At 28.3% G+C, this 27301-nt stretch overlaps 2 protein-coding genes and 1 long non-coding RNA gene across 7 annotated transcripts in view; 1 reads left to right on the plus strand and 2 right to left on the minus strand.

Annotated features, from left to right (window-relative positions):
- LOC114125112 (uncharacterized) overlaps positions 1-1689 on the minus strand; it is a 38484-nt gene extending 36795 nt beyond the window's left edge. For both annotated transcript variants that reach the window (XR_003592495.2, XR_007603213.1), the window contains exons 1-2: positions 1389-1689; positions 46-161 (exon numbers count right to left, since the gene is read on the minus strand). This is a non-coding gene — a long non-coding RNA (uncharacterized LOC114125112). The remainder of the gene's footprint in view (positions 1-45; positions 162-1388) is intronic.
- A 69-nt stretch (positions 1690-1758) lies between these two features.
- Positions 1759-12760, plus strand: LOC114124940 (egalitarian protein homolog). The gene is made up of 7 exons (XM_027988429.2): positions 1759-3396; positions 8975-9055; positions 9867-10111; positions 10899-11096; positions 11165-11254; positions 11313-11407; positions 11490-12760. The coding sequence occupies exons 1-7, from the start codon at positions 2173-2175 to the stop codon at positions 11744-11746; spliced, it is 2190 nt and encodes a 729-aa protein (XP_027844230.2). The 5' UTR covers positions 1759-2172; the 3' UTR covers positions 11747-12760.
- Positions 12761-16502: 3742 nt separating this feature from the next.
- Positions 16503-27301, minus strand: part of LOC114124456 (uncharacterized) — a 41937-nt gene continuing 31138 nt past the window's right edge. For 3 of the 4 annotated variants that reach the window (XM_050197392.1, XM_050197399.1, XM_027987747.2), the window contains 14 exons: positions 26260-26349; positions 25931-26009; positions 25761-25831; positions 25415-25619; positions 24284-24541; positions 23978-24151; positions 23791-23866; positions 23571-23671; positions 23071-23206; positions 22865-22939; positions 22303-22360; positions 21185-21490; positions 20369-20404; positions 16503-17267 (listed from right to left, as the gene is read on the minus strand). In XM_050197392.1, coding sequence (XP_050053349.1) covers positions 17097-17267; positions 20369-20404; positions 21185-21490; positions 22303-22360; positions 22865-22939; positions 23071-23206; positions 23571-23671; positions 23791-23866; positions 23978-24151; positions 24284-24541; positions 25415-25619; positions 25761-25831; positions 25931-26009; positions 26260-26349 — 1836 coding nt within the window. In that variant the 3' untranslated portion in view covers positions 16503-17096. The remainder of the gene's footprint in view (positions 17268-20368; positions 20405-21184; positions 21491-22302; positions 22361-22864; positions 22940-23070; positions 23207-23570; positions 23672-23790; positions 23867-23977; positions 24152-24283; positions 24542-25414; positions 25620-25760; positions 25832-25930; positions 26010-26259; positions 26350-27301) is intronic. The other variant, XM_050197395.1, reaches the window with a different exon arrangement.

Here is a 27301-nt window from a genome sequence, read left to right on the forward strand (position 1 = left end):
ATTATAGTCCTTCTAAATTATTTTTGACAACTTTTAACTACCTACCTGGCTTTAATCGTCATCATTAATCGTTGAATGCCTGCGGTAGCAAATTGGATCTATCTATATACTTTGTCCAGAGTCCAGCAAGGGAACACGTCGTAGCCCGGCAAAAATCTGTTCTGCACATTTTCACGAGACAATAATAATTAGACAGAGTGAAACCGGTCTCGTGACAAGGTGTCGTATATAGGGATTCGTAGATACGCTGTATCGTCGTATATTAAAAAGAATATAATAGGTTTGTACTTTGAGTAATAAGGGGTCAAAAAAATAAATACTTGGCATTTTTCATTATAAATTATAATAGCACTAAGATTGGTAAATGTATAAAATAAAATAGTCAAGCAACTTTACAATTTTTTTTATAAAGAATTGCAAAATATATAGTTTGGTAAATATAATCTAAAAATTATTTTCCCTGACATTTCAAGCGTTGACTACATATTTTATATTTTCCTTCAATATGCGTCTCGTAGGGATGGCGGGGATGTCGGGGAATAGTACTAGTCTTAACTCTTAAGAAAGTACTTCCCTCTATATTTTTACCTTATGTGGTAATTAGTGCTAGCGTCACTAATAATATAAATACATAGTATATTATAATATAATACAATAATTTGATAAAAATGTATAAGCTATATTTTATCAACACTAAAAATTATTAATAATATTTTATGTGAGTTTGAAAATAAAACCTAGGTAATATAAAAATAATTGTGTTATAATAAACTCCCCACTTCATTTTCGACGTGTCATTGCTGACACGTTAAGTGTTAGATAGGTAATACGTCATATTATTATCCCTCACTTTTACAATTTTCATTATGACTTTCATACTGAAAAAATAATACAGTTAGGTATAGCCTGCGGGTAAATTAAGTTAGTTGAATCAACCCAAAAAACTATTATCTGAAAACTCGATACTTAAAATGATTTACATAACTATGTAATGTATTTAGGATTTCGGATTTACCTACTAATTTTAATAACTACCGTCTATCACTGCAGATACAGAGTAAAACAGTATACCTCTTGCAAATTGTTAACAAGTATCTACTCAGTAATATTGACATCAAGCGGAGGAGATTGAATAGGGAGTATGGGGAATACTGTAATATGAAGTATAAATGATTTAATGATCTGAATGAAGCGTTTAAGACTTAAAATATTATGACTCGTCAAAAAAATAAAAATAAAGATAATTTCAATTTTGAAAAATGCAACTCTTAACTCTTGCCCTAAGCACACGAAATACGAATACACGATTAATAAGTGATAAGGATAACGTAAGTGCAGTGCGTGCAAGACCAAAGAATAAAAAAAAAATGAAACTATCTAGTACTTACCATCAAATACGATACAATTACGACTCTGACATTTTACTATTATAAATTGTATAGGGGCTTGAAAAATAACATTTAAGCGGCATCGCAACGAATGGGTCGATTTTGAACTCCGTGAACCAACAGTATTAAACCAAAAATATTATGTTCTACGAAAATCTTCCGACCAAAAACAAAAAATCGAATTTATTAGTTGTTATGTATGAGTTGAAGTCGCCGCGTATTATCTTGACCGGCATAGAGTTGCCAACGTCGATAGCTGATGTTCAAGGTCGACCTCTTCCTCCCCGCCACTACATCAGTAGTCTCGACACGCGATAATCGTCGTCGACGTCGACGGCGGCCGACACTCGGCGACGGTGTTTTAACATTTTTTTGTGCCAGACGTGCCAGTGCACTAGCGCCGCCGCTCTCGCTACTCGCTAGCCAATACCCGTAGTATTTTTGTATGCGTACCGTCGGCCGGTGTGACCGATGTGTACTGTTTAGTTTAGGTAAACGTTATTTTTTTAAGTTTTTTTGTTTTTTTTTGTTTTTATTTTTTCTCTTCTCTACAAACAACCAAAAATGAATCAGCTCAGCGAATCGGAGCTGTTCGGGGCGTCCCGACAACCTCCACGACAATCATAACTGACAAAACTAAAATGCAACTGTTTACATACCTACCGATGGAAATAATAAATATTAAAACCATAAAATCTACCAGCGGCCACACAACGGATCAATAACAATACAATAATTATAATTCCAGACTAATTGATCAGATATAACGTTATAATCGGTTATAATGGACAGTTCAGAATACGAATCGGTAAGAAACCAAACGCTGCTGTTCTTTTTTGAAAAATTGGTAGACAAGGGCACTCCACGGTCCTTGCACGATCTAAGTTGCCAATTTGGTTCAAAAGGATTTACTAAAGAGATGCGACAGATTGCTGGTGGTTCACAATCAGGTCTGAAGAAATTCCTGTCGCAGCACCCATCTTTATTCACATTGGATGGAGACCTAGTTGCCGCGTCTCAGATAGTTGCACCAGTACAATCCGATACCAATTATAACCACAAAGCTGTCAATTATTTTAAGGATAAATTATTGAAATATGGAGTTGGAACTGAAGTACCTATACGATGCTTACTCGGACACCGTTCTCAAGCTCCACCAGAAATCCGATTAATATCTGGTCTACACATCAAAGAATTTAGAGATTTTCTGCTGAAATATCCTGATGTATTTACTGTAGGTGAAGACACCATTATACTTACTGAGTATGCAGGACTGGAGCGTAAAATGTATGATGATAGCGATCAACGTGAAGTCAAAATTGATCCAGAAATCACAAAACGTCTTTTAGCATTTTGTGTACAATGCTTGGAATGTAAAGGACCGATGTTAACTGATCAAATGTTTCATAGTATTTCCTTACGTTTTACAGAAAATACTTGGTCTCCGATTTTTAAAACTCCATCTGATTTGTTCACATTTTTGAAAATGCACCCTGATCAATTTAACACACAATCTAATTTAATAACATTGGCAAAAACTGAGCCTAAACCAGAAGTTAAAATTGCTCGAATTCCTATAGAAGTTGTACCATTAACTCCTCCTATGTCGCCACCTTTACCCAAACCAATACCAAATAATAATCAATCTCTTAAACAAAGAATTAATAATTTGGTTATGAAAACAATCGCAGAAAACACTGAGCGAAATAGCAAAACACCAAATGGTTATGATGATAGTGATGCATGGAAAGGAAAAGTGTTCAACAATATCAAAGCAATAATAACAAATACTAAAGAATGTTCAAATATCGTCGATAGAATTTTGGCAAGGAAGTCACCAATTGGTATAGATTTTGAAGGTGTATGTATTGGAGCCAATGGTCAATTAAGCTTAATGCAAGTGGCAACTGAAGATGGATTGTGTTTTATATTTGATTTAATTGCTTGCCCACAATTAGTTAAAAGTGGAGGATTACAAAGTTTACTGGAAAGTGAAGAAATACTTAAGGTTAGTAAAATAAATCTATTACTTTATTTAATGCCAATTCTTTTAACACATTACTACTTGTACAAGGTACTTAATTAAGTATTACCTACTTAATAAAATGAAATTCAATATATGTTATGACTTACAAGTTTTTATTTTTAATAAATATCTAGAAAAAATATCTAGGCTATACTAAAACAATATAAAAACTGATGTTTTTATGGGTTACAATAACAATATAGTTTGATTATTGCTAAACCTACACTAGTACCTTTACTTTGGATTATTAAACTATTGAATTATCATCCGTAACACATATTTTTATAAGTATCAATACATTTCATTAGAATCATTAGGTAAGATATGTTACCCACTCAATTCTTCTGAATTAAATTACAAAAGATAAAAATTAATTTAATTCTATAGATTTCCAAGAATTGTAAATTATGAACTTAAAAACTATTTATATTACTTTTCAAATTAATATTTTTGCTAGAATCAGTTTCATTAAAATCTAAAAATTATTAATTCTCTATACACATAAGTTATTGAAGAATTTTTTCTGTTATGTTGTATAATACCTAAATACCTTGTATAGTGTAATAAATGATTGTGTTCTAGAACGAAACACACCCATAGCGTTATAGAGTAATTCAATACCACTTATAAAATATACGAAATAACTGAAACAAAATACACTGTTAACTCTTAAAATAAACGTTTTATAAGATTTTCTCGAGGATATTCTAGAATGTTATGAATGCAAAATTTAAATTTTTAATATAATATAATAGATCAGTAAAGTACTTATGGATTTTATTTTATAAAAGATTATAAGGGATTTACCATCATTTTATTTGTCATGGCTAGGATAACTAAATATCAAATAATAAATATAATAATTAGATTTTATTGATCTTTCTCAATGTTCTAGTTGAATTTATATGTTTTTCATACTGGAGATAAGAGAACGCACGCTTACACCTTAATTGTGGTTCTAACTTATACATTCTAACTTTTTCATGTTTTAAAAATATGTGCAGTTATTAATAGCTAATAATACTATACCTAGATTAGTTCAAAATATTTTCCTATTTGCTCGCCTATTTGGTACTATTTCTTTAACTAGGTACTTTTTTTTTCTACCTTAAAATAGGTATTTTATGCATCTGACAAATTTACTTGGACAATAGAATACCTTGAAAAAATACTTTTTTATCATTTAAATAACCAACTACAAAGGAAATAGATGGGAATAGCTTTAAAGGTAATTAAGTATTTTGATAACATTATGTAGGCACAGTTAAGTGGATAAGAGTACCTATATATTATCTAATATTATTGTTTTTTATATTCATTTATTTTTTAAATTATTTATGTATCTATTTTGAGTAAAATAAAGAGAGATAAAAAACTATGTAGCAGTTAGTCTTCTGCTGATACTAATACATAATCAAATTAATCTACCTAACCCTTTTTAATATTTTATTGTGCATAATAAATATGAAATATAATTTTATTAAGTTAATACATTATAACTTTCTTTATAAACTTATAATTTATCCATGTATAACATGTTTAGTTAGGTATGTAAAATATCGAATTCTAAATTAGTTTTTGAATCTTTTAACTAAAATAACTATAGATAACATAAGTTTGAAGCAAATCTAACTTCCCTGCTACTAAAAATGTATTTTTTTATATATCTAGTACCTACTAATCTTGGTAGCATTACTACGTTTTGTATTATTTTATTTAAGTTTATATTTAATAACAAGAGTAGGCTAGGTTTTTATTTGTATAAATACTTTTGTTTTACAAATTACTATATAATATTATGTACTTTTTTGCATTTTTATTGAGCCATCTATTTTGAGATTAACTATAATTACATTTTATTCACTAAATAATATTAATTAGGTATTTAGTATCAATTACCCAATATTCATGAATGATTATTTTTATTAATCTATTTAATAGATAATAGTTTAGGTTGTTAATATTTAAACGACTTGTGTAGTATATACTTAACTAAAGGTTATAACAATTACATATTTAATGAGATAGGCTATTAAGTGTGTATTTACAGCTGTATAGTGTAATTAGTGTATTTGTATAATAATTTATATAATATTGATAAACAATATTACCTACAGCTGTTAAAATAGATAATAAAAACGTTTTTCGAAGTAAATAATTGAAAATGAAATCTTGAATTTGATTTTCTACCCTTTATATCGAGCCTGAAAATGTTTGAAAAATTCAAATTATAAAAAAAAATATAGCTATAAATTACTTATAAATATCTAGGATTAGGCAAGTAGTCATTTTTAACTACAGCAACAAAATAATTTTGTCAAAAACTGAAAGTATTGCGTAAATATTCCTGATTTTTCTCATATTGATTCTTTTTAGTTTTTCCCAATATCTTGAATGTATTGTGCACATTTTACTTTTAACCCCTTCAAAGTACTAACCAAATTTACTTGATTAACCATAAACTATGATCGAAATTTAAGCCTAGAGCATAAATACCGTTTCATGGACAAAAAAAATATGACAGACAAATAAAATAAACTTATTGTGTAACCAACGCATGAATGATCCATCATTCTGCTTAGAATTTAAAATGGTGTATTATTTATAACGGTATTTAAACTGTTTATTAAAATTTAAAAAAATATTAATATATTTATGTTTTATTTATCACAGGATAAATAAAATTTGCTATAGTTAAAGCGCAATTCATTTACTATGTTTAGTTCTATAAACATCTAAATGTCTATGATGATTGGATTGTAGTTTCAATCACCGTACTTTCTATCAAGTGTAATTTTAATGGAAATACGTTTCTTATACACGTTCATGTCCATCGTTTTGCTGTAGAGTGTAGAGTAGGTTGAAGAAATGTTATGAAACTGTTATACTGCTATATTGAATGGGTGTGTAATGTGTATACATATATCATAGTATTATAATACGCGTGGTATGTGTGTGCGGAAGTTGTCCAGTTAAGTCGCGCGGCAAACACCCGTGCTAAAGCGGGGATCGGTAAAAATTTATGTGATAACTTTGTCGAGGTCATTGACGACTGGCAGGCGAAAACAGCATTCTTATTAGTTCAGTGGGAATAATAATTATTGTTAATGAAAACAATCGACTTGATTACGAAAACATCGACAACAAACGGTATAAACGTAGAGTAGGACGTGTGACGTGTTTAGGGTTTCAAGTTCTTATATATCTATTATATATCGCTTGAGTGTGTGGGTTATTATGTGACATGTGCTGACTTTTGATTACAAAATATATAAGTTATTATTTAAACAAATAAGCTTTAGTCCACAAATACTACGAAAATCAAATAATTCTTTTAGTAGGTATGTAGTAATTAATGTCTAGAAAAAAATCATCAAAATCCTACTACAGTATTATTATTTTTTGAAAATCGATTTACTCTAGTCAAAGACAACCCATAGAATATAATGTGATAAAATTTAATTAACTCTATTTATTAAACCTCATAGTTATAAATTATAACAGATAGATGTACCTATCTATAAACGCAAATATTGTATATTGACATTGTTTTTAACATATTCAGAATAATGTTAGTTATATTATATCGTATTATACTGATATACTGAGTTTACCTTATGATAATGCAAATAGTTAAGTATATGTAAGAGTTAAGCATTTTCTTACTTATCTATTGCGTTATGTTTTAAACTAACAAATTATAAATAATCTCGTAAATAATATATCTCATACGTGTGCTAATGTTGGTTAAATATACATGCTCCCTTCGAAATCCCATGTAAGATTCTTTTAAGATTACATCTGGGACCAATAATACTTATATTTAAAAATAAACAAGTTTAAAATGTTTTTCGTATTCGTGCTCTTTGTATCCTTACGATTTAAAAATGTTTAATTTTCACTCAATTTTTAATAATATTGATCAAGTTATAATGTATATTTATATTTTATCATTCGTATTTTTCAATTAAAAGTTATATTCTTATTACTCATGTGCTTTAATAACATTGATACAATTATAAACATTTTTTTAGTATTTTCGTCAAATAAATTACAATTGTATACACTATGTGCAGTGTATAAACGCTACCTAATTGAAGACACTCAATATCCATGTACTGAACCATAGGTACAATTTAAAATATTATGTTTAATAATACACATTTGAACATTTCCATGCATTGTGGCTGAATTCGTTATTGTTCATTAAATTTGTATATTATATATATATTATATACTGTTATTATTTTTTAAATGGCAATTCCCTTTTTGAATACTTATTGTTTTTCTTATACATTTTAGTGGTTTAACTCTCTCCTAGTCCAAAGTTAAATGACATACAGGAATTTAAATATATTCGGTGTTATTTGCAACACTGATATTTCTTTTGCTTCTTGAATATATTTGAAACCAAAAATTGGTTCAAATAACAAATGTAGTTTCTTTTATCTTTTTTAATCATGTTTAATTTAAAACTCGTGTATCGTGCATTTATAATAGAATTAAAAAAATATGTCGAATTTTCATAGATTTACTTGAATAAATAGAATTAGCAAAATAGCAAGTAAACAAGTATAATATAATTTATTTATTTATTTTATTCCTTTTAAAGTTTAAACGTGTTTTTTCGAGGGTTTTTTAAACACGTGTTGTTACTGCAATAAAACATATTTCTGGTTGTAAGTAAGTTGATAAGTTGATAAGTTGTAAGTTGATTTTAGACTTAGAAAGTTGTTGAAATCTTTAAAATTGATTTTAAAAAGATAGAGAAAAATAATATAATAGGTATAGTTAATAGGGAATTGCTATTGATTGTTCTAATCTTGTATAAATAAATGTTGATACCGCGTGGATTTATTGAGGAAGCAGCTTATTTTTTATGTGTACTGCCTAGAAAAAAATTTTGCCACGTGACATCAAATAAGTTCTGATAAACGAATTTGTACGTCACACTCAAAAGCTGTTCCGCTTGTACGCTCATCTAGCATCCTAAAGGACCACGAATCAACAAAATAATATTTTTTTATACCTTTAAGTAGTAATATAGGTAGCTTATAAAAAAAAATTAAATTCAAATTGACAAGTTTTGCGGATGTATGATTAAATTTAATTGATGGAATAATATTATATATTTTTCCCTTCAATTACAACTTTTGCATAATATATTTAAATAAAATTCTGATATTTTTACAATTTGCATAAAATATAAATATTAAATAAGTAGTACAATAAATAAATGTGATTAAAGTCAACAGGGAGGTACATTAATATACATTTACAGTATTCCAACTAGTTTTAAGATTTAGTAAGTCCGTTTTAATAATCTATAAATTGTAATAATAATAGTTATGAGTTTATGACAGTTGTGTTACTTTTTAACAAATATAAGTACTTGTTTCCTATTTATTTTTATTTTGACCTATTAAAACACGGATTACTTGACTTAAAAGTTGATAAAAAATAGGATATTATAGATAATTGTTTTAAAAATTATTAATTAATTTAAAATCTTCTAAAAAATCATAAATACATTATTTTCAGTATTTTCATGTATTTACAGGTGATCAATGATTGTCGAAATGAAAGTTTAAACCTGTACAACCAGTTTGGTATTGCAATGAAAAACGTGTTCGATATTCAGGTAAGTTTATCTGGTAGTGTTATTATTGAAAAAAAATATATAATGTAAGTTTAAAGTAGTGTCGTGTGTTGTAGTAGCATAATATTATAAACTATCGTTTACCTATGTCAACTAAACACTCCTAGTCTTATTTGTTCTACTCCCGCATAATATTTTTATGACACAAAACAACCGGCACAGAATAAATGAAATAGTTCCATTTATTATGTGTAACTTGTACCTAACAGTTTTTTGTTTCGTGTGGTATAATAAATTGATCTGTTTAAATTGTATTACGTTCACGAATATTCGTGACTAATTCTGATTTGTGCAAATAATGGTTTGGTTATGATTGCCGTAAAATTAAAATACTTTGTTAAATTGTCGTTCGAACTTTCTAGATAATAATTAATTCGTAAAGTAGAATTTTCGAACCTCATTTGAGTGTAATTAATAATTACTTACAATGTTTTGTGATTATCACTTGTAATCGGTAGCGAATGTTGTAGGAATTTGCATATTTATGCCTTTATTTTAAGCAAGTCTGATTTAAATGTATTTATAATGAGAATTCATTAAATGTATATTTATATTTTAGTTTTAAAATTTATTTTATGATTTCAAATTTTAAGTACATATTATATCAGTGTACTATATCGTCTAATCGCGATATTTATAATTAATCTGAAAGATTTCTGCTGCACTATTGCATTAAATCTTATTATTAATATTAATTTATCTATTTTTGAATAAGTAAACAATTTGTACATTTTTTTTTTTTTTTTTGGCTTATAAATAAATTAATATATTATAATATGTTTTTCAATTTTAGGCCGCTATTGCTATTATTCAATTTCAAGAAACTGGACAACCAGTGTATAAGGCAAAAAATTTTAGTCTAAACTCCATATGTGAAAAGTATGGTTTGCCAATAAACTCATCTAAGGATCAGTTGAGAACTCTAAGTAAAAAAGATCAAAGATATTGGTTACGGAGGCCTTTATCTAAGGATATGCTTGCTTACGCTGCTAGTGACGTACTAACTCTCATGCCTAAATTATATAAAATTATATCTGCGTGAGTATTCAATGTATAGACGTATACTTAACATTACCTACTTTCAAACAAGTTATTTAAATAATCCCTTGAATAATGAATACCTACGTAATTTTATAATAGTATTTATAGGGTGCGTTATACAGGGAGTTGATAATATTGTATGGTTTCATACATTGACAAATTGACCCGGTATACTATCATTAGTCATTACAGTTTCATATACTGTAATTATATAATATACCTCACAATTATAAAAATAATATTAAGGCTATTAGAAATATTCATATTTAAGTATCAGAATTATAATCTATCACTATTTAAAAATTGTTATTTATTAATAATATTATAAAAAGATTTTTAAGAAAAAATATTAAAAAAAACAAATCACTTCTAGTATTCAGAATACTGTACTTTATAACTAGCTTAATGATTATTATGTTAATAATCCTACAACTCCAAAGAATCTATCAAATCCTTAGTTCATTAGTTTATTTTGACAACAATTTGGATATGAATGTCTGGATAATAATTGATTTTTGAATTGTATTCAGATTTCTGTCCCTATTCGTTTCATAACTATCTAAATGCTATATACAATTTCTTCATAATTTAGTTACTTCTTTATTATTCAATGTTATATATTAAAACAATATAAACATAAAACATGTTTATATTTAAACAATTTGTTTTTATTTTGTACTAGTCATTTAATAATATGTTTCCTATTATGATTCATATGTTTTATTTTTCAAAATAACTGATTCACTTAAATTACATTAAAATTTTTTTCATTATTGTCTTTTAGTCAAATTCATCCGTCCAATATTAAACTACTTGAAGAGTTATGTGAAGAACAAGCATTTTTGTACATTGTCCCAGATAATGTTCAAAAGCGTAAACACCAGCGTAAAATTGATAATGAATTGCAAGTTCTTAAAGAAAAATTGTCTTCTGATAATGGGAAAAATGTTGTTCTTAGCAATAGAGAATTGAGATTATTGAGGTATTTTTAATAATAAAAATTAAATGTGTTTACTTAAAATATTCTTTAAATCTAAATTATGATTGTAGGCACTTGGAATTAACTGATGAAGATAAAGAAAAATTAAAAGGATCCATGAAGGTTGCAAAAAAGTTGGAAAAAATGGAAGGAAAAAATATGTAAGAAGTGAAAATAATTAAATTGATCAACAATTATATATTATAAAATGTTTTATAGAAAATACAATGGAGAGGAGTGTGATTCCAACGAGTTTCTCAGTTTAGACAGTAATATTAGTGGCAAATCAACATCATCAGATAATTCTGCATCTGGTAAATATTAATATATATATATATTTTTTTTAATTTTTGTTTTGTTCTACTATTTATTAATAACCATCATTATTTTAAATAGGTGAATTTCAGTCAATTGTATCTGATCAACCACCAAGTCTTACTGAATCTATGCAAATGATGGATGATGTATTATCAGATAAACTTATGGATCGTTTGGAAAAAATTGAGCGTTTAGAATCATTGTTAACTATGGCCATGGACGCAGAACCAGACCAAACAGATAGTTTAGATACTTCACCTATGAGTTGCAAGTGCACATGCCATTTATTTGCTACCGACACCGTTGATATGTCCACACAAACTGAACCACTATAATCTATTATTGTCGGAAATGAAAGTGAAACACTGGGTTTATTATTTAGATTTCTTTTAAATCTTATACCTAGCCATGGCATTTAAGCCTAAATATTTAGTTTACGGCCAGGTTTCATATTGCTTTTGATAGTAAAAAGTGGTATTGGAAAATCTGGATCAGTGTATATAATATCTATAATGAAACTAATTAACAGGGTTGAGTTTGTACAATATCCGTCCATAATATTATTATACCTGTTATATTTTGATTAACGATATAACATAGGTTATAAATAATATTCAAAATTTGACAGCAATAAAAAGAAAAAACCGCTAGTCGGTTAGACGAATTAGACTGAAAAATATTATATTTTTATTAAATTTGCGCTAGCATCACAACGTGCCTATATAGATTTTAGATAAATTAATTATAGTTGAATTTGTTTGCTCAAACAGTATTAACCTAAACGATAGTATTGAATTGTGAAGTCCATGTACAAATAACATAGTTTAAACTAATGAACTATTATCATGGAGTTGAAGTTATGTGTGTTCCTGTTTGGAATTTAAAAGAAATGTCTGTTAAAATTAGATGTTTTCCTGTATACTTAATTAACTTGAGTAACCTAAGCATATAATCCGTACTTGCCTTTTTCTGAAAGAGGAGGGATTAATTAATGACAACCAATATTCAATTAAAAATTAAAAATGATATTATATAAGTAAAACATGATTGTATATAACATGGATAGGGAGGGTTCTAACATCCAATCCCCTCTGTAAATGTGCCTGGCGTGTGATGTGGTAAATGGACATTTTCTTCAACAATTTTTAGTTATAAGAGATATTTTCTCATGTATGTCTTATATACTGTTATTTATGACTATAATCTGTAAGATATAGGTATACAAGTTATAGATATTTGAATATAAGTACATACAATTTGTCCCATATTTTAGTTCCATACCTTATAATTTAATTATATATTTTTTTTCTTAACTTAATAACAATATACATTTGTTTTCACTTGGCAGTTATATATTCTATTATTATTCTATAATTATAATGTATATTTAAACAGTTTTAAAATTAAGTTAGTGAGAAGATGTCCTACATTCGCCTGGTATAATCCTATTTGTCTTCCTTGAGTGGTGTTATTGTACATTGTTAACAATATTCTTAATATTATAATATATTTTACGTATCAGTGTTAATAATGTTACTAATAGTATTATTATTTTATTATCGTTAGAAAAATATTAAAATGTAACGTAAAGAAAATTGGTTGTATTTAAATGTATACTTTTACAAGTTTTAATTGAAAATAATTGTGTTATTTATTTACTAACAAGAGTTATAAAAATAAAATGTATATTTCACAAAAAAAAAAAAAAAAAATTGAGTGTTTTTTCTTATAAAAATATTTTGATCCCAATAATATTACTTGCCTATGTTATGTAATTGCTATACTACTATATATTTAACCACACACATATAATATATATATCTTCTTTTTTTTTTGTTTTAAGTTAGTAGCTAAAAATTATATTTGAAAGGTGTGCTCTCTAAAAGAAGTCTCGCAGTAACGTTTTTTACCGCTGAATGCTAATGATATTCGATAGGTGCATAAAACAAAGTTGCTGATATTGTGTTTCCTCAACTTCAAATTTGTCACTATTGATGATAATACCTTAAACTAACTCAAGTTTGATAATACATATACAGTTTTACACTCCTACTTACAACATAAAACCCATTCCTCGTATTCTGATTATTACAATCATCAGGCGTTTTTGCTTGAATAATGCATCGACAATCGAATCAATCTACACGAGATTAAGGGAGGATGGATCTAATCAGAGTATCAGAATGCCTGTATAAAAAAATAGTTACAGCGACGGTGTAACTAATAACAAATTGTTACGCCGTAACAACGGTCAACGATCAATATAGACAATAGGCATAGGTACCTACATAATAAATGCTCAAGACGTACTGTCATAATGTGAAACGTTCGACACTAATGTAGCTGTTTCCCGAAACAATTAAACATACAAAAACCATCGTACGTACTTATTTGTTAAATAACATTTTAAAACAACAACACTAAAAAAAAAAAGTTGTTTGGCATTGCGGGTAGACGTAATAACTAATGTCTAATAAGTCATAACGGTAGTCAGCAATGAGTTAGGTATAACTATTTGTACATGAATCTAGGTCAAAATATCCATCAGATAAAAAATCCAGGGTTATAAAAACCAACAAACCAACACTTATCACAAAAATTGTTTTAAATTATTTTTAAAAACTAATTACACAATAAAAATATTTCTTTTAAAAATAACCCGAGTAAAAAAAAATTGATATCTATTTGACAGCATCTATCCATCTGTATAAAGGATGACGGTTAATGATGATCAATAATATACCTAATATGTTATAAAATTATATAAATAATTGTTTCCAATCATTTCCTAAGTGAAACGCCTTTACATTTTTTAATCGAATTTACTCGTCGTACGCACTTGTGTTGATTGTAAATAATTTTAAAATTAAAATTAAAAAAAATACATATATAATATATATTAACATATTGTAGGTATATAATATATAAATAAACTATCTGACTATTGTACCTATTATATTTAAAATAACATTTAAGAAAATATCAATATCTTTTTTTGCCGTCAAAGTACTTACACAAAATAGCTTAGGTATATTATTTTGTGGTATCTACCTACCTACTTAGTTCTACGATCCACATCCACGATTCATGAATGTCGAATATCTCCTCCAACCAGGCGCGTACACAAGGGGGGGTTTTAGGGGTTCAAACCCCCCCCCCGAAATTTCAGGAAATAAGTTTTATTATTTATAACCTTAGGTTAGATTATATAAGAATAAAAATTTAAAACCAAAACCCCCCCCAAAATATTTTTTTGTGTACGCGCCTGCCTCCAACTCTGAGCAATTTTGGTTTCGTTTGATTCAATTTCTCGGATGATAATGTGTTACTTAAAATATGACGTATTAAATTTAGGATAGGTTAATACAATTTAATTAGGTAAGTAACAATAACTTAATATGACACTAATACTGTAAACTCTAAATCTCACCACATTATAAAACCAATGAGTTGATAAACTCGGTTTTCGGGATAACAATTTATCTTTCATATTACATTAACACATTTGGCATTTATTCTCTTTCTTAAATAATCGATTATTTTTACCTCTGAGTCTAGAATTTTCAGTTGTTAAATATTTTGATCAAATACCTACCACGTAGGTATGTGGTATATACCTACCTAGGTACTATCTAATATCTGGAGGTTGGTACAGTGGACAAAGTTTTTTTGTTTTATAAAGATCTACCGGGAAATGAGAGCATAAAATATATTTTTCCTCTGAGATCTGAGGAGCCAAGTCTACAATTCGTACGAATACACACAATTCTCTCTTCTAAGGGATATCGTAAAATGTATAATAATCAAGTCTAATATAAAATGGTGTTCAGACTATGAAATCGTCAACCGTCGACCATTTGGCCGCCCTTGGTAAGTCAAGTGTCTACAATTTACACAATAACTTAACTATTTACATAATGAGTCGTAAATATACATTCGACAAATTTTTATTTCACATACTATTATTATTATGCCGACATCATGCGGACGTAAAATATTACCGTAGTGCCTTATCGTACGAAACTGACAAGTGCGATTTGTCTTTTTTCATTGACATGAGTATACCTACATGACGTAGGCTGTATAGGTTATACTTAGTGCTTTATTATTCAGTATTTCTATTGTTGAGAATGGCGTGTGTCAGCTAGGTAGGCACACGATATTATAATAATAATGTAGGTATACTGTATAGTGTTGCTAAATGTCAGTGTTCCACTTAAAATAATTATTACAAAAAACCACGTAGCACGTGTTATCCGGTGTACAATTTAGGAGGAACTAATGTCTGTCGGCTGACAATAAGTAGGTGCACGTTTTGGAAAAGTTTCAAATTGGCAACTCTTGTTTGGGCGGGAACGCATGCACGGCATAAGTAACTCGCTTTTTTGCACCAGATCTAAAGATTTGGATAAAAAAGAGATCTATTTAACAGTATTACGGTATAAAATATATTGTGATGGCAAGGGTAACATGTTTTTGAGAAAAAAAATGCTCCAATAATAATTATTATAAGGTTGATTTCTATAATAACATACTTTGTGTCCCTCCTAACCTAATCAGTCAACATAGAAAATGTCCAATACATTTTATAGTTTATTTAATACCTATAAAACTACATAAAAAAAACCAGCTGGGAAGTAGAATATTTACTCATTACTGGTTTTCGAAAAATCGATTTAGTTTTTATTTTGTTGTTCTAATTCACAAAAAGTTACCATAAGAAGATGAAAGATTTTTCACGTAATATTAACTTCGGTGAGTGATTAAAGGCGAATTAAGTCATAAAATCTAAGTTTTCGATTTATGGTTTTCAAAATATTAGAAAATGCATTAATTTAATGTATAAGTAAACAGTAAACACCATAACATATTCAATGCTATGAGAAATTGACTGTGATTGAGTATAATGTAAATAATTAATTCTACTAAAAATACTGGTTGCTGAATAAATATTGCGAAATACATTGACACCATTGATTATAGAATAGATTGAATTGACACGTGCCTGAAAATAAAGGACGTAAGAAACATGTAAGCGTTCGATGTATGTATTAAAACAAACACCAATTATTAAATAACAATATTGATAACTTAAACATATAATAAAATATATATTTATTATTTCAAAATATTTTTCATAAAAATATTATAAAGAATACAAATATAACAAATTATGTATATTTTTAATTAAAACAACAATTGTACCTATAAATTATAATGTTTTTCAATTTTGAAAAATAAACTTACTGTAATTGAAAAAAACTACGTTTTTAATAGTTTTTAATTATAGGTACCTATTGTTTAAAAATAAATAATAATAACAGTTTAATTAATATTATTATACGATAATAAATTATAACAATACAACAACTGCAGTTCTATTCATACCTCATACTAGGTATTGGGTTTATGTGTCTATAACCATTGATATTATAATATTATTAGATAGGTATACTTTGTAAAATCAATGCTATAGAACAAATATCATATTATATTAATATCTTACACTATATAGGTGTAATATGATATGTACCGTAATATAATATAAAAGTAATAATTGTGCGAAGACTATATATTATAGTATATAGAAATTATAGAAATCTCTATATCATTATAGCCACTGCGATGGCAACAATAATAATAATATAATAAGTTGTTGACCCGCTGTAATAGCGGACTTCTGCACTAAGCCTTCTGTAGCTGGCGATTAACTATAGTGGTAGCGTCCTCGGACTTGGCAGATCCGTTGCCGCTATCATCGGAGTCTTGTATGGCAAGTCCGTTTTTATCACGCACTTTCAATCCCAATCCTTCGCGGTATTCTCGGCTAAGGCTCCTAGCCGTCAAACTATGTACCTTCAAAAAAATACAAAAATGAAACAGATAAAGATAAAGGACGCCTTGTCAATGTGATAGCAATATTAATATTCAACACTAATTATTCAGTGATATATGCCCAATTCGCCGATAAAAAAGTGTTTAAAGGTTTTTTACGAATTCCTAATTTGTGGACAGTTAAGTAATAATATGGAATCGATGTATAAAATAAAATTATAATCAATTATACATATATCTAGTTAGTAATCGTAGTTTGTGAAGTTAACTTATCACTGATAGATATGGTATATATAGTACAGTACCTATACTATAGGCGTTTCCAAAGTTGATGAGTGATGAAAATTGGTCGGTGGTGGGTGTTCGTGCGAAAAGAGGTTAACATTTATGGTAAAAGAATTTTCTGCCATCCCTCTGATGGTAAATAATGTACGATAAATAATCATGCAAATATTTGTATTAGTATAAAATTAATTGGTGAAAACAATTTCACATAAGTAGGGATGTTTCGTAACCCCGCAGTGATCCCTTATGATTCCTCCCCATTCACTGTTGTCGACATATATCTAAAAATGCGCATATAAGTGTATTATAATAAATGTATAATGTATATGTGAAGTTTTTATAGGTGGATTTCGTAGCTAGCGATAAACCTTGAACGACGTTTAACATCCATCTATAATACCTATAATATAATATACCTTCTATAATATCATTATTTTATTGCCCATCGGCCGCGCCCAGTGTTAAATTGCATATAGGTAAGCATACACAGGATACAACAGTAAATCTATACAATCAGTTGTCTATCTATCTTATTAGTGTTTTATATACTGAGTTGTACACATGTAATGACTGTATTACATCACACCTATCATATATGACTTATTATTAAAATAATATTAAGATACCTATTTAATATATAAACTATGATGATTTCAGATTTGTTAAAAAAATATTGAGAACAACGTTATTCATGTTCTATCGAATGTTTTTTTTTTTTTTAATATTTTGATAAGAAACAAATCAGCCAATTAAAATTCTTGTAGAGTTATATTAAAACATCTCAAATTTTAAGAAAAAACTTTTGGACAAGACACGGATAAAATCGTTTCCGATAATTTGTATTATAGATTTTATAGTTGTGATATCTTATAATTTCAGCTATGTAAATACCGCTATGGCCTATGTTGGAAGGTTTGAATCTACTACAGATTCTGTATACAGACTTAATATTAAACGATTTCGATACTATTAATTATTTGGTAAAGTTAGGACCTTTAAAATAGAAAAGGCATATTATAATAACGGTTACCTAGGTTTATTTAAGACTTTAGCACATCACCTAACTTATTATTTTATTATTGGAGCGTACCTACCCATTTAGATTTACTATTATTGCACAGACAAATGGTTTTTTGTTATTTTAATATATCACTTATAATATTATCGTAAATATGGAATTTTATGAAGTTTGGAAAAAATGTGAAACTGCCGCAACCTTGTCTAATAATCGAAAATTGTAGTGGTACGTTACTTTTGACCAAAGTACGGCTACAACGGGCGAAACATAAGTTTAGTAACAAACCGTGTGCGATGTACTAGTGTGTATTTATATAATTTCATAGTAATTATGTTAAAATGCTTTAGTAGTGAAGTCGTATTGTTTTGATTTCCATTCTTTTTACACTTTCGACATTATTATATTTTGTTGTAATTTTAATTTACTTGTCTGTTATCTGCAAAGATTTCTAATATTGTAATAAAATATCAAATGCAACATAATATCAATAAAATATAATATCCAATTATTATTATACTGACAACATTTTCATATTCGATGATGATAAACATAAACCTTTTATATTATAATGTCATGTAAAAATAATACTGATAACCAAGATCACATGGTTTAGACTATAATTCATAGATACTAGTGTATTTACTAGGTACTAATATATTATTATTGTAACCTAGATGTTTTCATAATTTACACAATATACTTTCTAAACGTGTACTTTTCACAATAGTTAAAATTTCCAACAAATAACCCAATAATAAATAAATAGGCACATTTGTACATACATTTTATGATATTATAAATTTATTTGAATATTTGATAAAAAAAAAGGATTAATGTCTTATGAAAAAAAATGCTATTATTCAATACCTCAAAAGTAAAAGTACCTAGTACCTAGTACCTACCTACTAAGTGTTACCTACCAACATAATTTTTATTGATACGGATTCGATTCATTCTGTGTGCACAGCATAAATACCTATCTATAGATTAAAGGTAATATGCATTAATGAATATTTATACGGTCGTTTATTAATTTATTGCATACGATGACTCGCTCGCCGAATCGTAAGTCAAAATAATAAAAAACTAATTGTTACTAACACATCATTATATAATATATATACGCAATACAATGAAATAATAACAATTTTTAATTTTGAACTAAATATAATACAGACTTTTTATTTAATAAATCAGAAATTACAGTATAAAAATAGCACTAGCAAGTATCAACTGAGTTGATTCTTTTTATGAACGCTACCTTTTGAATAAATGTATACTGATACATTATAATATTATAGTATATTTATATTATCTATTATATAAGATACAACTTATAATATTTAAGTTGTATAATATTTAAAAACTAAAAAAAAATAGTAAATGCCATCACAGTGAGAAAACTCAAGTGTTATTGTAGCCATATTACTTTAATATTATCAATAATAAAGTCAATAACAATACTCCGCGTCTTGCTGAATCCACCATATTATGTTTATGTTGTATTGTATTATACATTATTAACAATATTGCTGTACTTAATAATAAATCAGAATTTAATACAGATGAACGCAGATAACAATATTATATTAATAACATCAGAATACCGATAATTATTGTACACAAGTACCTACTTGGGACAACGTACTCGTAAATTATTCACAGAATCAGTCACCATCGACCTGCCTATATTTATATACATTATACATATATTATATACATATACACATTACACACGCATACTAAACATTTGATACTAATCAAACCTCCTTCGGAGGCGATACACCTTCGCAGCGTAACACCCGGGGGGTTTACTTACTTGTCGGCTCGAGTTCTTGCATGTGTTTTCAGCATTCTAAAAGTTTGAAAAACATTCTAAATTAAAATTTGTAGAATTCAATTATAATTAATAATATTTTGTAAGCATTAAGCGCAAATCCGATAAATAAGGACAAAATAATAGGATCTAAGAACAAAAAGTAATTCTATCCACCCACAAAACCGAATCGACTAAGGAAAAAAATTGTAAAACTACTAAAAGATATATATTTATTAATTAATAGTATCTTTAATTGTTCGCGTGGTATCCAAATCGTATATTAATTTAATTTTACAAAGTTTTTTCAAACGAAAACAACGGTAATGTTCATCTTTTGTTACGTTTCATGTGTCAATTCTGGAATATTCGAATTGCATTAACCACTATAAAATGAATTCTATAAAATCAAAGTTCAAATAAGTCAGAGATGGGTTAACCCATCTTAAACTAGAAATCACAAATACTGTGAAATTAAAGTTTAAAATGAAACAAAAAAGGTGCTCACTTTATCGTAAAAAATCAAATGTACTTAAGTAATAAAGAATTTATGTATTTTTTATTATATAGTAAGTTATTAAGGCGTAAAATATATTGAGAAAAATCAATATCAAATCTTACACATATTGTTAGTTTCCTAAATAATGGTAATTATTTATTTATTATAATATATGTCAAGCTCAAGTCCGGCTTCTGTAAATTGATATTCCATCAATTGTGTTAGATTCGCGTTTGTATTATAAGTTTAATATTGTGGATATAAATCATTTAAATTATAACTAGTATTTTATTAAACTATATAATTTCGGTTGCACTTACTTTAGAGGAAAATTGTTTGGCTAATTCTCTGACCGAAGGCATACAGTGGTGCACGTCAACAGCCGATTCCGCGATTGAACTCTTAGGAATACCGACTCCGCTTTCCCGTCGGTCCGTCCACGAGCACAACTGAACCAATTTTTCTTGGCGTTGTGGGCTGCCGCAAGTGCCAAATGACGCGAACGAGTCACCACCGGACGGTGATTCCTGGGTAACCGGCGTTGAGTCCTGCAGTGTGCCGCTGGTTCGCCGTTCATGATCGTATTCGTCTCCACCAATTTGTACTACCAGTTTGGATACCTTGGTCTGACACACAACACACATCGCGGGTACGTGTTTACGCATCATTACAATATAATAAATTCAATAATCGTGAAATTGGAATTTGTTTCAGCGTTAAAACCGAGAAACTTGCATATTAAATGTATTATATATGTGCAACTATATTTAAATTTATCGGAATAGAAACCTAGGAGTGTAGTTGATTTTTGCTCCCTCCCCACTATAAATAAATATATAGTTCAACTAAATATTTTAACATTGTTACGTTTCAGATGAATGCTAAAAATTCAGAGAAACCAATACACTTTTGCAAAATAGTACACGCACATATATAATATATATCACAATATCCTACAGCATATTTATTTAAATTTTGGCGAATAAACATTTAAAAACAAACGTAGGATCCTTACTGTGGTTCCCAAAGTATATCATATCTAAAGCAAATAAAAACTGCAGTATGTTCTGATAAACGATACATTTTATTTGAAGTATAGTATAGTAATAAAACAATATTATATTAAATGGTAACTTATTTCGAAATGGTAACCTATGAAAAATATCACATAAAGCCAAAACTTCCAATTTTTAAACATAAACCAGTCATCATAAGGAATAATATGTATATATTTGTATAAATAATATACAAAACGTCAGCATATTGTATATGGCACGTTTAGTTATTATAGGCATGGCTTAAAACGTCTGGTAACGTCCTCATCGTAAATCGGATTTTTAACAAAATTGTCTGTTCCTGCTTTGTTCCTAAACACGGTTCTAGGCAAAGTTCCGTACACTATTGATTTTTCCAAAGTACTGACGTCGTCAATACTAACCTGTTTTTGTCTGGCTTTTAATTCCCTGGATTGATTGACGTAGTAATCTCGACCGTACCTGAAAAAACCAATTTGAAATAATTTGATACTATAATATTTTGGGACGTGTTACCTACATATATACTTACATACAATAAAACATAACTTCACTAAATAAAATCGAAATTGTTGCGTTTATAGGTTGATATTATAGTTTAAACTTTTATGACTAAATTTAGAGTTAACTTTCTTATGTATTATTATAATAGTATCTATATTATATTGTAATTTGTAAATCACAGTTACTTTGACATTAAGCAATAATTAATAGATTAAAATAGGGATTTACATTATATCGAAAATATTTTCCTTTTCAAGTTTGGTATTAGACGATTTAAACTTTGATGATTTATAGGTATAGAATTAGACATCATAATTTCGACTTTGTTTAATGAAATTTTACTATATAAATATAAATACCGTAATATAGACAGATATAGTATGAAAACAATATGTAAGTGTCATCACATGATGTTTTAATTATTAATAATTTGTTTTTATTGTGCTAGCGAACGATAATTACCGCTGAGTGTCCGATAACGAGGGGCTGCAGACTATTTTCAACGGACCTGACGTTTCGTTTCCATTGATTAAATTTCTGCAAGAAAAACGTTTAGGTATACGACTAATATAATATTATAAAACAGACTTTCGGAAGGAAATCAAAGAATTTTAACACAAGCAAAACCGTTTGTTTGTGTACCTATAAAAATAAAAATAAATACTCACAATGATGCCTCGCTACTACTCCTGCTGCCGTACAACGACTTGTACTTGCGTTTTTCAATATTCTCAGCGGAGTACGGGTTATTTGTCAGAGGTACCGCCTTTTCCCACTTAGAATGTTCTCGTTCAGCTATTGTACCTGTCAATTAAAATAAGAGTAACGTCCTTTCATTTCTTCTTTATAACGATTTACATGGTATTCAGTGACGTATTATAATTATGTATTATGTTACCGGCAGGGCTCCGAAACCAGAGCTAGAGGACTTATCACTTAATAGACTAAATTTTTAAAATATGTACCATTGATAATATAGGAATTTAAGTATGATTTTAAAAAATTTTCTTGTCTTTTCAGTTTTCAAAATGTTAAAAAAGATTTCTCTTATTTATTTATTTTCCGAAGAAATATGCATAAATTCTTAACTAGAAAATGTATTAATATGTAATACGTATTTCATATATATATTATATATATACATATTATATGTATATATGTACCATACCTGGCCTTGGAGGTAACGGTTCGTCTTCTTGTGCTACGTTAACTTCCTCGGATGACACTGAGTTGATTTCGCTGTCAGTGGTATTTAACATTAAACTAGACCTGTGAACGACGCAAAAACATTATTGTTGGGATTAAAATAGGTATCACACGCCTAACACAAAATTTAATAGTATATATAGATACATAATATTATAGCATATCAGAAAATTTTGCATTACCTTGGCCTAGGCACAGGTTTTTCGTTGACTTCTAGAGAGTGATCAAAATCTCTCTGATGGTCCATTGAACCTTGACCTAGGAATGTGTACAAATTACAACAAATTAATGTCTATGTATTATACAGACTTCATGACCGCGCGATGCGATACCTAAAATATGTATATTCCGATATTTAAAGCGGCCTACCGGAATCTACTTGGGAAAGCGCAACGTGTTTGTTGCAAGCCTCCACTATGGGATCCCAGTTGAGTGGATTGTCTTCCTCGCTGCTAGGACCTTCAAATAGTAAAATCCCACCATCTGTGGAGTTTGTGTCGACGTCCGAATGTTTTGTCTGCAGCGGCTCTGACTCAAAATCAGCTATTATGGAAACATAAGATACGTTTATTAAATAAGATCAAAAGCCTCGGAATAAATTAAATACAATGTAGTGGTAAAAATAAAAACACAAATTATGTATGAGATAATAATAAAGAATCATAATCAAGTTACAGAGTTCAAGCAATTCGTCCAGTGCTGAATTTGAGTAGTCGGACAGTTCAGACGTTTCATCAGCATCACGATCGCCTATTAGTGGCCTGGTGACTTCAGATGGGTTCGGAACTAACATTGGAACGGGAACAGGATGATGATGATAATTGTTGGAGCCGGACATCCGATTGACCCTTTTCTTTTGAAACAGCCAGTTGTCTTCCCACGAGTCCACCGTTGTGCTTATTCCTTGATCGTCGGGATCGATGGTACTACCGTCTGAAAAAATTAATAGGTGTTTGCTAAATCCGTTCGACGAGAACATCATAATATGTTGAAATACCACTACAATACTTAGCAAAACTCTAGAGTAAAAGTTTAGTCAAGTTTATTATATATATTGTATATATTTTAATTTTTCGTTAAAATAATTGTTTTGTAAAAAACTATATACGATTATAGATAGGTATAATTAATAGATATTAGATGTAAAATAACAAACAAATAAGATTTGGGTGCTAAAATAAGTATAGAATAAATAAAATGATAGTTATATATATATATATATCATATACACTAAAAAACGCACTATGTAATAGAGTACAATCCTGATTGCGACGTCGAATCGTTAGCAAAAGTGAAAGCTTAATAAAAATTTTTATATAAATATGCACAGCACTCAATATTAATACGTAATAGTGGTCAACCCAAACTTATCGGTATGGGGACGTAATAATAAAATTATTTTAATATTTTACAAAAACCTTCCAACAATTCCGTTCTAGTAATCTAAAACGTAGATAAGTATACCCACAATACATTAACGTCCATATATTATAATTTATAATAGAACCTGTATCTAAAATATATATATTACCTATATATACATAACTTTAGTAGGTACATAATTCGTATTATTATTATCAATTTATGACTAAAACGTACAAACGTGTCGTTTGCTTGCGTGCACATATTTTATGGCTAGACATTTAGAATAATTGAAATACTCACGATAAGGAAAACGACAGGAATATTTCTTTTTAAGGCTTAGTAAAATAAATTATATTTATTATCTAATCACATATAATGATGGATACGGTATCAAAGGTTGAAAAAACTTGTTTTTTTTTTATCCATAGTACTTATACCTACCCTCAATTGAATCAGATCCGAATTCTGGTAAAGGTGCAGTATGTCCTCGAAGCAATTTCGCGTTTGACATGAACATTCCGATAGCCGATTGCGATCTTTCATCTTCTTCTTCGTCACCTTCGTTGTACCCATCGTCATAATCGCCTTCGATATCGGAGTATGTATTATAACTAGTCGTCGTCACTTCTTCCGTGAATTCTTCTACCTAAACACGAATAATATAATAATATGTAATCTATACCTACTGCAACGTTTCATTTTAGATACTTGTCGTTACACGAGTAATAATATAGGTACACAAGTACGTAATTTATTTAAATTTTATAAATAATTATACGACACTTACAGTTAAAGACACTCTAGGGGTTCTCAACGACTCTTTGGTATTTTTCGAATTTGAAGAATTCTGATTTAAACCTGCATACATAGTATTATTATAACGTATTGGTGTAGTATTAATATATTATAAATTCACGTTAATTGCAAATACGACGTAGTCTTGAAAATAATACATACCCGTTTGCTTTGGAGGATATTTAGAAATTCGAGTTCTTCCAATTGGGACTTTCTTCTTTGTCTGACTATTAGCGACAATCTGTAACAATAGAAAAAAAAAATTAGTTAAATGTGTGATGAAAAATAGTTTTTATAACTTACAAACATAGTTATTATTAGTTCAGTGTGACAGTTTAACAAGCAACTGCCTTCTAAATTATAAAGGAATGGCAGGAAGCCATATTCAAGCTTAGTATGAACGAAAAAGGGTTTCCACATAACATCATGTAATGTGTTTAATACAAATACATACAGAAGTAAATACTGCGTAACGGAAATAGATATCGTACCTTATTTAAAATAGCAGTAGCCAAGAGATCTTCGTAATTTTTTTCGTTTAAATCTTCTGCCAATGGAACAGCACACTTTTTCTGGGCAGCCTAACATATTAAATGAATTAAATTTTTACGAATTAATAAAATAATTTTTTATTAGTATTAATATAAAACTAATTCATTCTCATCTTTACTATAAAAAATGCTTTATATAGGATATTTCAAAATTAATTTTATCCACCTGATTTAAACTTATGATTGTTGAATAGAATGTTATTCAAAACTTAATTATAATAGTATCATATTGTTCAGTATTGACACAGAAATTAAATTATACTGAAATTAATTATCATACAATATGTTTGAACAATAGTAGATATTATAATAAAATATGTAGGTATCTATATAAATAAAAGGTATCATATTTTGATTTGTAATAATGACAGCTGAGAGGTGACAACTTAATTTTGGTTAAATTACTCTTAACATTTTCCTCGGATTATCAAACTTAGAACCATATATATATATGGTATATCATATATACTATCATATTTTATTAGTTATATTAATAATAATAATAAAACATTAGTGAAATACTCGACTTGTGTAATTCTTGTGTATTTCAGAATATTGTTTTTGAAAAGTATATTAGTCTTACGATTATGCAATTGAAAATAATATTGTATACCCATTAGAGTATATCAGGAGCCTATACGTTAGGTTATTAAAATACCTTATCAATATAAGTAGTGTGACAAAAAAATATGTAGATAATCCTACTTTTAAATGTATACATATTTTCAATCAATACATTATTTCCTTAAATAAGTTTTAGAAAGTATAGAACACATAGAATTTACAAAATTCAATAAGACTTAAAAGCAATGTTATCTAATATTTATATATTTTTGTTATAAATGTTATAATATTATTTTAATAAAAACCGGAGGATTTAGCTCACCAAATTTCTAAAGATAAGGGAAGGGGTCAAGACCCTCATGTAGACCCTTACAGAGACTTCTCTATCTTTGAATTTTAAAATTGAATACCTATTTTC

The sequence above is a fragment of the Aphis gossypii genome, chromosome 1 (genome assembly GCF_020184175.1).
Source record: "Aphis gossypii isolate Hap1 chromosome 1, ASM2018417v2, whole genome shotgun sequence".
Classification (NCBI taxonomy): Eukaryota; Metazoa; Arthropoda; class Insecta; order Hemiptera; family Aphididae; genus Aphis; species Aphis gossypii.